The sequence below is a fragment of the Cherax quadricarinatus genome, chromosome 23 (assembly GCF_038502225.1).
Source record: "Cherax quadricarinatus isolate ZL_2023a chromosome 23, ASM3850222v1, whole genome shotgun sequence".
Taxonomy (NCBI): Eukaryota; Metazoa; Arthropoda; class Malacostraca; order Decapoda; family Parastacidae; genus Cherax; species Cherax quadricarinatus.
Genome location: NC_091314.1, coordinates 29,561,298 through 29,574,411, shown reverse-complemented (window position 1 = coordinate 29,574,411; position 13,114 = coordinate 29,561,298). Strand labels below are relative to the sequence as shown.

The following is a 13,114-nucleotide window of genomic DNA, read 5'->3' as shown; positions in this document are numbered from 1 at the left end:
TTATGGTGCGCAGTTCTGGTCGCTATATTATGGTGCGCCGTTCTGGTCGCTATATTATGGTGCGCAGTTCTGGTCGCTATATTATGGTGCGCAGTTCTGGTCGCTATATTATGGTGCGCAGTTCTGGTCGCTATATTATGGTGCGCAGTTCTGGTCGCTATATTATGGTGCGCAGTTCTGGTCTCTATATTATGGTGCGCAGTTCCGGTCGCTATATTATGGTGCGCCGTTCTGGTCGCTATATTATGGTGCGCAGTTCTGGTCGCTATATTATGGTGCGCAGTTCTTGTCGCTATATTATGGTGCACAGTTCTGGTCGCTATATTATGGTGCGCAGTTCTGGTCGCTATATTATGGTGCGCAGTTCTGGTCGCTATATTATGGTGCGCAGTTCTGGTCGCTATATTATGGTGCGCAGTTCTGGTCGCTATATTATGGTGCACAGTTCTGGTCGCTATATTATGGTGCGCAGTTCTGGTCGCTATATTATGGTGCGCAGTTCTGGTCGCTATATTATGGTGCGCAGTTCTGGTCGCTATATTATGGTGCACAGTTCTGGTCGCTATTTTATGGTGCGCAGTTCTGGTCGCTATATTATGGTGCACAGTTCTGGTCGCTATATTATGGTGCGCAGTTCTGGTCGCTATATTATGGTGCGCAGTTCTGGTCGCTATATTATGGTGCGCAGTTCTGGTCGCTATATTATGGTGCGCAGTTCTGGTCGCTATATTATGGTGCGCAGTTCTGGTCGCTATATTATGGTGCGCAGTTCTGGTCGCTATATTATGGTGCGCAGTTCTTGTCGCTATATTATGGTGCGCAGTTCTGGTCGCTATATTATGGTGCGCAGTTCTGGTCGCTATATTATGGTGCGCAGTTCTGGTCGCTATATTATGGTGCGCAGTTCTGGTCGCTATATTATGGTGCTCAGTTCTGGTCGCTATATTATGGTGCGCAGTTCTGGTCGCTATATTATGGTGCGCAGTTCTGGTCGCTATATTATGGTGCGCAGTTCTGGTCGCTATATTATGGTGCACAGTTCTGGTCGCTATATTATGGTGCGCAGTTCTGGTCGCTATATTATGGTGCACAGTTCTGGTCGCTATATTATGGTGCGCAGTTCTGGTCGCTATATTATGGTGCGCAGTTCTGGTCGCTATATTATGGTGCGCAGTTCTGGTCGCTATATTATGGTGCGCAGTTCTGGTCGCTATATTATGGTGCACAGTTCTGGTCGCTATATTATGGTGCGCAGTTCTGGTCGCTATATTACAGAATGGACATCAAGGCGCTGGAAAACGCACAAAGGAGGATGACAAAGTTGATGCCATGTATCAGAAATCTTTCCTACGAGGACAGACTGAGGCCCTGAATATGCATTCTCTAGAGAGACGTAGAATTAGGGATAATATGACTGAAGTGTACAATTGGAAGACAGGAATAAATAAAAGGGATATAAATAACGTGGTGAAAATATCTAAGCAACAAAGGACTCGCAGCGGCGGGTTCACTGCTCCTCCCATTTTATGTGCTTATGTAAGGTGTTATTATTATTAATTTGCGCTAGATGCAAATTAATAATAAGCACCTTTAAGCACGAGTAAGAATTATTAATAGCTTTGTGTGTTTTGGACTAAGGGCTGGAATTACATTAAGGTCAGTAACCCTGAAGGGCTGTCATCATCCACGATGACTTCCTGCCAAGTACCAAGGAACCGGATGGGTTTTCAAGTGAGGTTGTGACATCCGACAGCCTGATTTGAGAAGTTTACTTATGTGATGAGGATATCGTTATAATAATAATAATAATAATAATAATAAACTTCTACAGGTTCATGATACACATTACAGACCATAGCTGACATCACTGACATACACTACAGAAAGTTGCTGGTTATGCAGAACATTTCTGGCAACTTGGGTTAATCTTGTCTCCCAGGATTCGACCTACAACAGCTGACTAACTCCCAGGTACCTACTTACTGCTAGGTGAACAAGGGCAGCGGTGTAAGGAAATATGCCCAACGTTTCTACCCGTGCTGAGGATCGATCTCCGACCCTCCGTGTGTAAGGTCAGTATTCCAGTGAGGGTTCAGTAGCTGGAGTTACTATTACATAGTATTGTATCCACCTATTTGTACTCTCCTATTTGTGGTTGCATGGGTCGATTTATAGCTCCTGGCCCCGTCTCTTCACTGATCGCTACTAGGTCGCACTCTCACTTCTCCATGAGCTTTATTATACCTCGTCTTTAAACTATGTATGGTTCCTGCCTCCACTACGTCACTTTCTAGGCTATTTCACTTCCTGACAACTCCATGACTGAAGAAATACTTCCTAACATCCCTTTGACTCATACGAGTCTTCAACTTTTAATTGTGACCCCTTGTTTCTGTGTCCCATCTCTGGAACATCCTGTCCATGTCCACCTTGTCAATTCCTCGCAGTATTTTATATGTCGTTATCATGTCTCCCCTGACCCTCCTGTCCTCCAGTGTCATCAGGCCGATTTCCCATAACCTTTCTTCGTAGAACAATCCCCTTAGCTCTGGGACTAGTCTTATTGCAAACCTTTGCACTTTCTCTAATTTCTTGACGTGCTTTACCAGGTGTGGATTCCAAACTGGTGCTGCATACTCCAATATGGGCCTGACGTATATAGTGTACAGAGTCTTGAACGATTCCTTACCGAGGTATCGGAACGCCATTCTTAGGTTTGCCAGACTCCCGTATGCTGCAGTAGTTATGTGATTGATGTGCGCCTCAGGAGATGTGCTCGGTATTATACTGACCCCAAAATCTTTTTCCTTTGAGTGAGGTTTGCAGTCTTTGGCCACCTAGACTATACTCTCTGCAGTTTTCTTTGCCCTTCTCCTATCTTCATGACTTAGCATTTGCCAAGGTTAAATTCAAGGAGCCAGTTGCTGTACCAGGTTTGTAGCCAGCCCAGGTCTCTTTGTAGTCCTGCCTGATCCTCGACCAATTTAATTCTCTTCATTTACTTCACATCATCTGCAAACAGGGACACTTTTGAGTCTATACCTTCCGATATGTCATTTACATATATTAAAAACAGCACAGGTCCTAGGACTGACCCAAGTGGAAACTCGCTCGTCACAGGCGCCCACACTGACACCTCGTCACGTACCATGACTCGTTGTTGCCTCCCTGTCAGGTATTCTCTGATCCATTGCAGTGCTCTTCCTGTTATGTGTGCCTGACCCTCTAGCTTTTGCGTTAACCTCTTGTGAGGAACTATGTCGACGGCCTTCTTGCAGTCCAGGAAAATGCAGTCTATCTACACCTCTCTCTCGTGCCTTACTTCTGTTACCTTGTCATAGAACTCCAGTAGGTTTGTGATGCAGGATTTTCCTTCCCTGAAACCGTGCTGGTTGTCGTTTATAAGCTTGTGTCTTTCTAGGTGCTCCACCACACTCCTCCTGATGATCTTTTCCATGACTTTGCATACTATACATGTGAGTGACACAGATCTGTAGTTTAATGCCTCGTGTCTTTCTCCTTTCTTAAAAATTGGTCTTCCACACCTCAGGTAGTTGCCTAGTTTCAATGGATATGTTGAAGATTTTGTTAATGGCACACACAGCATCTCTGCTCCCTCTCTAAGGACCTACGGAGAGATGTCTGGTCCCACCGCCTTTGAGGTATCAAGTTCACATACCAGCTTTTTCACCCCCTCGGTTGTGTGTATTTCATCCAGCACTTGTTGGTGTACCTCCCTGTTCTGAATTCCTGGGGTCCTTCCTGTCTCTACTGTAAATACTTCTTTAAATCTCATGTTGAGCTCCTCGCATACCTCTTTGTGGCTTCTTGTGAATTCCCCACCTTCCTTCCTCAGCCTGATTACCTGGTCCTTGACTGTTGTTTTCTTCCTGATGTGGCTATACAACAGCTTCGCGTCAGACTTGACTTTCGATGCTGTGTCATTTTCGTACAGTCGCTGAGCCTCCCTTCTTATCTGTGCATATTCGTTTCTGGCTCTTCGGCTGATCTCTTTATTTTCCTGGTTCCTTTGTCTTCTGTACCTTTTCCATTCTCTAGTACACCAAGTTTTTGCCTCCTTACACCTTTGGGCGAACCAAGGACTCGTTCTGGTCTTCCCATTATTTCTGTTTCCTTTGGGAACAAACCTCTCCTCTGCCTCCTTGCATTTTGTTGTCACATAGTCCATCATTTCTTTTACTGGTTTTTCTGCCAGTTCTCTCTCCCGCTGAACATCTTGCAGGAAGTTCCTCATGCCTGTGTAGTCCCCCCTTTTGTAGTTTGGTTTTTCCCATCCTATTCCTGCTACTCTCTCCACTTGTAGCTCAACTATGTAATTAAAGCACAGAACTACATGATCACTAGCTCCTAGGGGCTTTTCATACATGATATACTCAGTGTCCGAACTACTCAAGGTGAATACAAGGTCCAATCTTGCTGGATCATCCTCACCTCTCTCTGGTAGTGTCTAACATGCTGATGCATAAGGTTTTCCAGTACCGCATCCATCATCTTGGCTCTCCATGTTTCAGGACCCCCATGGGGCTCCAGGTTTTCTGTCAATCTTGTGATTGAAATCACCCATAACTAGTAACTTTGCTCCCCCCCATATGAGCTCTTCTGGCCACCTCGGCTAGTGTGTCGACCATTGTACTGTTGCTCTTGTCGTATTCTTCTCTTGGCCTTCTGCAGTTCTATGGCGGGTTGTACATTACTGCAATTACCACCTTAGAACCCTCAGACTGGATTGTTCCTACTAATTAGTGTCTTTCACCCATGTCATCCATTCCTTCTATTTTCTCAAATCCCCACTGGTTTTTAATGAGCAGTGTAACTCCTCCTCCCCCTCTCCTCCTTGTATCTTTCCTGAGGATTTGATATCCAGGTGGAAAGATTGCATCTGTTATCCTGGTGAGTTTTATTTCTATGAGTGTTATTATGTCTGGGGATGTCTCCTTAATTCTTTCATGCCACTCCTCACACTTACTTGTTATTCCATCTGCATTTGTATACCACACCTTCAACTTCTTTCCTAAAACTTTGGTCTGGGGGGTATGTTGGGGTTGGGGAAGTGGGAGACCTGATAATGAACTATGGGTGGTTGCTGTCGGGGTGGAGTTTTGTAATGAGGTGGGTTGGGGCATTGGATATGGCATGTGTGTTTTAGGTTAGAATATTTGGTTGCATTGGGGTTGTCTTGGTTGGGGGCTTCTGTAGGTTGTGAGGGAGGCTGTATTTGATGTTCCTCTTGAGTCTGGGTTCTCCTGTCCATCTCCATCTTCTCCTCTCTTTCCTCCTTTCGTCTTTGTACCATCTCTCTGTTTCTACCTTTCTTGTGTTCTGTCGCGGTCGAGATGCACCTTCCGGTACGCCGGCATGTCCCTTAGTCTTGCTTTCTCCTTCAGGATCCTGTTCCGAGTCGATTTTGCCTTGAAAGTCACTTTCACTGGCCGGATTCTTCTTGCAAACCCCCCTATTCTCCGAAAATTTGCCAGCTGGGACATGTCATCTTCTATTGCTCTTATGATGCTTTCGATCGCATTTTTCTCCCGTATTAGACCTAATGCATGTATTTATTACAGGGTACAGAATTACAGCATCAACACCACCTGGAACGGTGGTGACCTGAACCATGCCCCCGTGCAGGTGACCCTGGCCGGCAGCAGTGACCTGCAGTACCTGGAGGTCACAATCAACGCTCCCTTCTTCAATGACCCGCCTGCTCCTCCAGGGCCCCCAGGACAACCATTCTACGGTCTCTGGGACTACGAAGGTAGAGGCTACATCCTTCCTTATATCAGCATAACTACATTAAAACAGTGCAGCACTGCAGTAAACCTACCGACCCATACTAGCAGGTCTAACACGCATCCCTTTTGCTCATGTTGTCACAAATACTGCGAAGATCTGTGGAATAATATTACTGCTATATACAGTGCACTGCTTAACGCATTGCAAACAAGCGGCTGTAGGGACGGAAGTGACGTACAACCGCTCGCTCACGAACCCTTGCACAGTGATATTTGTATACATTAAGATTATATAATGTATTGATTGTGATGTTGATGGTGATGTTATATCTTAGTCTAAGGACTTGTTTCTTGTTATTTCTAATACTTTTGTGTTGTATTTATAAGAAGCTTGAACTATATATTTTGGTGGTAAAGTGATTGAAGAATTCTCCAAGTGAGTTGAGGGTCGTTTTGAAGGAGAGTTTTGTATTCACATCTGAGTTACGTTTTGTGTTCCACAAACTGAATCCTCAAGTTACTAACAGTTACTGATAGTCGCAAAACTGAGCCCTGAAGTTAAAACAGTAAGGCAACATAACTGCTTCCTCTCACACCAACACTGACTAAACATTCAGAAAATGTTAACCAGAGAAAACAATAGAACAGAAGCAATAGTAGATTATGATGTAAATTGTGATAACTGTCGTGATCATTACTTTGACAGGAGGAGTAGTGGAGCAGTGTACAAGTGTAGTGGAGCAGTGTACAAGTGTAGTGGAGCAGTGTACAAGTGTAGATGAGCAGTGTACAAGTGTAGTTGAGCAGTGTACAAGTGTAGTTGAGCAGTGTACAAGTGTAGTGGAGCAGTGTACAAGTGTAGATGAGCAGTGTACAAGTGTAGATGAGCAGTGTACAAGTGTAGATGAGCAGTGTACAAGTGTAGTTGAGCAGTGTACAAGTGTAGTTGAGCAGTGTACAAGTGTAGATGAGCAGTGTACAAGTGTAGTTGAGCAGTGTACAAGTGTAGTTGAGCAGTGTACAAGTGTAGTTGAGCAGTGTACAAGTGTAGTTGAGCAGTGTACAAGTGTAGTTGAGCAGTGTACAAGTGTAGTGGAGCAGTGTACAAGTGTAGTGCGGCAGTGTAAAAGTATAGTGGAGCAGTGTACAAGTGTAGTGCGGCAGTGTACAAGTGTAGTGGAGCAGTGTACAAGTGTAGTGGAGCAGTGTACAAGTGTAGTGGAGCAGTGTACAAGTGTAGTGGAGCAGTGTACAAGTGTAGTGGAGCAGTGTACAAGTGTAGTGCGGCAGTGTACTACACTGGGCATCACTTAGATATGAGAAAGTCATCCATATGATGGATGACGTTTAATATATATATATATATATATATATATATATATATATATATATATATACACACACACACACACACACACACACACACACAATAAGATGACAGAAAACAGGTGATAAAATAATATGTACAACAACCACGGTGGAAAAATAGTGAAATTCCAAGCACTTTTTTAACCTCTCACATTATTAAGAACTATAAAAATACAAGGTTAACAGAAGCCATATAAGGACGAGACTACACCTTGCTGCCACACCACAACACCTTTGGAATTTCGCTATTTTTTCACCGTGGTGGTTTTGCATATATATATATATATATATATATATATATATATATATATATATATATATATATATATATATATATATATATATATATATATATATATATATATATAACACCATCGTCTCTGTGTCAACAGTGGTGGAGGTGTTCTTCCTGAACGACAAGGACCAGTATGTTGAGGTGGAGGTGTGTCCGTGAGTATTACCAGCAATCTACTGCTGCTATAATGTCTATACATAATTTTCATCACTCGTTCCATATAGACTGTCATCTGTGTCACGGTGTGAATGACAGGTGAAGATCAGTGTTGCGCTGGCACACCGTCACTCAAGATGGCTGCTGGTAGTGAAGGGCGCCATCCTGAGTGATTTAAAGCTATCCTTCCCTTCCTCGGATGAAAACTGATTAATTTCCATGAATATTCTGATAAAAATTTGCTTATATCGAATTTATAAATTTTTGGTTGCAATGAGATTGATGATTAAACATTTTAACATAGCTGGTAGATAAACTGTTTATTGTTGCGTTGAGGTATTGACCGTTAACTGTTACTGTTGTGATGAGGTGGGGTCAACACATCGTGCTGCTGCTGAACGGTCAGAGAGTCACTATCAGACACTCACTGCCACTGGAGGTCACCACTCAGAGATACGACGATACCAGTGTGTGGACTGGACTAGCTAGGATCCCTGTCACCTACCTACCTCCCCAGGTAAGTAGGTTCCCACAGTGGTGGTCCACACAAGACTGTCACCTACCTACCTGCCCAGGTAAGTAGGTTCCCTCAGTAGTTTTCCACACAAGACGATTTCCTAATTACCTGCCCAGGTAAATAGGTTCCTTCCTCAGAGTGTTCACCTACTCCCTACCTCAGATTGTTCCTTAACTCCCATCATCTACCTGTGTAAGTGATGTTGAGTGTACTGCTGTGATGTGTGTACTGGCACTGTTATGTAGCCATCACTATCACTGCTTCACCATCACTATCACTGCTTCACCATCATTGCTTCACTATCACTGCTTCACTATCACTGCCTCAACACCATCACTGCTTCATCACTATTACTATATTAATTTCCATTTTCATCATTTGCCCCACAACCACGACCATCACTGTACTAGTGTCACCACAACCACGACCATCACTGTACTAGTGTCACCACAACCACGACCATCACTGTACTAGTGTCACCACAACCACGACCATCACTGTACTAGTGTCACCACAACCACGACCATCACTGTACTAGTGTCACCACAACCACGACCATCACTGTACTAGTGTCACCACAACCATCACTGTACTAGTGTAACCACGACCATCACTGTACTAGTGTAACCACGACCATCACTGTACTAGTGTCACCACAACCATCACTGTACTAGTGTAACCACAACCATCACTGTACTAGTGTCACCACAACCACGACCATCACTGTACTAGTGTCACCACAACCACGACCATCACTGTACTAGTGTCACCACAACCACGACCATCACTGTACTAGTGTCACCACAACCACGACCATCACTGTACTAGTGTCACCACAACCATCACTGTACTAGTGTCACCACAACCATCACTGTACTAGTGTCACCACAACCATCACTGTACTAGTGTCACCACAACCATCACTGTACTAGTGTCACCACAACCATCACTGTACTAGTGTAACCACAACCATCACTGTACTAGTGTCACCACGACCATCACTGTACTAGTGTCACCACAACCATCACTGTACTAGTGTAACCACGACCATCACTGTACTAGTGTCACCACGACCATCACTGTACTAGTGTAACCACGACCATCACTGTACTAGTGTCACCACAACCACGACCATCACTGTACTAGTGTCACCACAACCATCACTGTACTAGTGTAACCACGACCATCACTGTACTAGTGTAACCACGACCATCACTGTACTAGTGTAACCACGACCATCACTGTACTAGTGTAACCACGACCATCACTGTACTAGTGTAACCACGACCATCACTGTACTAGTGTAACCACGACCATCACTGTACTAGTGTCACCACAACCATCACTGTACTAGTGTAACCACGACCATCACTGTACTAGTGTAACCACGACCATCACTGTACTAGTGTCACCACAACCACGACCATCACTGTACTAGTGTCACCACAACCACGACCATCACTGTACTAGTGTCACCACAACCACGACCATCACTGTACTAGTGTAACCACGACCATCACTGTACTAGTGTCACCACGACCATCACTGTACTAGTGTAACCACGACCATCACTGTACTAGTGTAACCACGACCATCACTGTACTAGTGTCACCACGACCATCACTGTACTAGTGTAACCACGACCATCACTGTACTAGTGTCACCACAACCACGACCATCACTGTACTAGTGTCACCACGACCATCACTGTACTAGTGTCACCACAACCATCACTGTACTAGTGTCACCACAACCACGACCATCACTGTACTAGTGTCACCACAACCACGACCATCACTGTACTAGTGTCACCACAACCACGACCATCACTGTACTAGTGTCACCACAACCACGATCATCACTGTACTAGTGTCACCACAACCATGATAATCACTGTACTAGTGTCACCACGACCATCACTGTACTTGTGTCACAACGACCATGCTCATCACTGTACTAGTGTCACCACAACCATGATCATTGTACTAGTGTCACCACAACCACGATCATCACTGTACTAGTGTCACCACAACCATGATCATCACTGTACTAGTGTCACCACAACCATGATCATCACTGTACTAGTGTCACCACAACCATGATCATCACTGTACTAGTGTATGTACCTTACAGGTGAGCAAGTTCAACGCATACGCCATTCATGGCTCTGGTGAAGGTCGTGTGTATGAAAGTCTCTATCCTGCCCCCAGCACGGCTCCTGCACCGGACTTGTACGTACACACACCATTAAATTATTATATTATATACAAGTAGTGATGATTTCTACAGAGTGGCTACTTCTACAGAGCGGTCCATTTCCTGAGCGGTCCCTTCTACAGAGCGGTCCCTCCTGAAAAGGCCTTCTACAGAGTGGCTCCTTTTCCTGAGTGGCTACCTTTCACACCTATATGCTAATGACCTTGACCTCGCCCTCGAGACCACCTCGCCCTCAACCCCCACCCACGCCCCCCACCCGCCCCCGTGCCCTCGCGCCCGCCCGCGCCCTGGCGCCCCCACCCGCCCCCGCCCTCGTGCCGACCCCGCCGCGCCCTCACGCCCGCCCGCGCCTTCTGCTGCAGGGTCATCCGGATTGCTCCCGCGCCCCGAGTTTTTTTCGAATTTTTTTTTTGAATTTCATTTTCTTGTGGTCTCCATCTCCTCGGATCAAGTTTTTGAGGTTCCCCCTCCCACTTTCACCCCCATCCCAATTTTTTTTGAATTTCATTTTCTTATGATCTCGGATCAAGTTTTTTGGATTCCCCCCTCTGGGGGTAAGCATTCAAAATGGACTCCCACTTTCACCCCAATTTTTTTTCTCGATAATACAAAGACTCCATCTCCTTGGATCAAGTTTTTTTGGGTTCCCCCCTCTGGGGGTAAGCATTCAAAATAGGCTCTGTCAGTGGAACGCCTTCCATCTGAACAAAAGAAACTAATGGAAAAATAAATAAAGAAAAGATTAGGAAAAATAAGAATAATGATTTTTGAGGATTTTACTTAAAATTTAAATATAAAAAAAATGGCCTTCGGTTCTTGTAGTTGGGCAGGAGTAGGTAAGGCCCTGGATAGATCTTCTGATATTATTGATGTAGGTTATCCTGGGCAGATGGTGATAGTCCGATGTTTTGGAATCTCCTACCACTTGGATGGAGCACCACAAGTAGAACAGGTAAGGGCCAGTAGTAGTCCAATAATGTTATTAAGTCTCATTAACAAATGTCTTGCTCCTTTATCTGGCGTCTATCCTGGATGACCACGCCAGGAACAGAGCTGGTAATAAGAAAAAATAAACTGGTTACCAATGGTCATGATAATATAACATTTAAGAATGGAAAAGAATGATAAATGCCAAAATCATTACTGGTAACCAGCAAACAAAAGAAAGCAACAAACAGTAATACTCCTGGTAGATCACTACCTGATTAGGAGAAGAGTGGAGGTGAAGTGACTCCAAACTTCAACCCACACCAGGTAAGGTCAATATTACCAGGAGTAGAAATTTGAACAAATCAGACACCAAGAACTAGTTTTGCCCCAGCCCGCCAGAGATGGGGGGGTGCGCGACGTAACTCGCTACTGGTTCCTGGTTGCCTAAACAACCTTAACCCCACTTAGGCCTACTTTTCCCTCACAGGCTCCCACTTTCACCCCAAATATTTTATTTTCTCGATAATACAAAGACTCCATCTCCTTGGATCAAGGTTTTCTCGATAATGCAAAGACTCCACTTCCTCGAATCAAGTTTTTTTGGATTCGCCCCTCTGGGTATAAGCATTCAAAATGGACTCCCATGGATCAAGGTTTTTTCGATAATACCAAGACTCCATCTCCTCGAATCGAGTTTTTGGATTCCCCCCTCTGGGGGTAAGCATTTCAAATGAACTCCTCCTATGGGGCATGATACTTTCTCTTACTACAGGTCTAAACAAGTGTGACGTCACCCCACCTGTGTTTACTCGGCGGACAGTGACGTCACGTGATGACCTCACACATACAAGCTGAATCTTGTCGACTCTCCCCTACACATTTTTCACTCTTAACCCAGGATAACCCAAATAATTTCACATTTTTTTTCGTTAATACCCACAACAATCCACAATTTCTTGACAAAATACAACACAAGTCTAGACATTTTACTCGCTTTAACTATTTCATCAGAAAAAGTCACCACAACACTTATAACCACTTTTTCGATAAATTCACTAGTCACAATTTTACATATTACGAAGTTAATACGCACACACACCGCACTTTGAACACCTTCAAAACACTCTCATAAATCATTTGTATACTCACATAAACACCTTTGAACATTTCCAAGACAACATTTTGAATACTCCCAAATATGTTTTATCATCTCTAATTTATCTAGACTTTCATATTTCATTGAATTACAACTCATCCCCCAAATCTCCTCCCTCATTCTCCAGATTTTTACAACAGTATCACAAAAACTAACTCAGACACTTTGAACACCAAAAACACCATCATTTACCTTTGAATACTCCAAAAACATCATTCGAATACCCCCAAATCACCACTGAATACTCCCAGAACACCTTCATAAATACTCTTGCACATCATTTGAACACCTTCAAAAACACCTTTGAATAGTCTCAAACACCACTTGAGTACCCCTAAATACACCACTGAATACTACTAAAACACCACTGAATACGGTCAAAAACACCACCAAAATCACCATAAACTAAGATCAACATCACAGACTAACACCCATTTTCACACAAATCCTCTCAAATCACTATAACCAAGACGATTACAAATTTCTATGAATACACTCACCTCCAACTAAGATGTAACATTAGCGCAAAAAACATGAACACAATCCAAACAACACCGAAACACTTACAGCAGGATCACCTCTTTTTCGGTATCTCTAGTTCGACAACAACGCCCACAACCCACATCACCCACACCCCACAACAACCCACAACTTATAACCACTTTTCAGCATCTCTAGTTCGACATCACCCACAACGCCCACAACACCCCACAACACCCACAACA

The 13,114-nt window shown here is 44.1% G+C and overlaps 1 protein-coding gene across 1 annotated transcript in view; it reads left to right on the top strand.

Moving 5' to 3' along the window:
• The window catches only part of LOC128703086 (uncharacterized), a gene marked incomplete at its 3' end in the record, with an annotated part of 189,671 nt that overhangs the window by 113,122 nt on the left and 63,435 nt on the right, over positions 1-13,114 (top strand). The window contains 4 exon segments of the mRNA XM_070088039.1: positions 5,583-5,773; positions 7,511-7,568; positions 7,939-8,086; positions 10,220-10,317. Coding sequence (XP_069944140.1) covers positions 5,583-5,773; positions 7,511-7,568; positions 7,939-8,086; positions 10,220-10,317 — 495 coding nt within the window.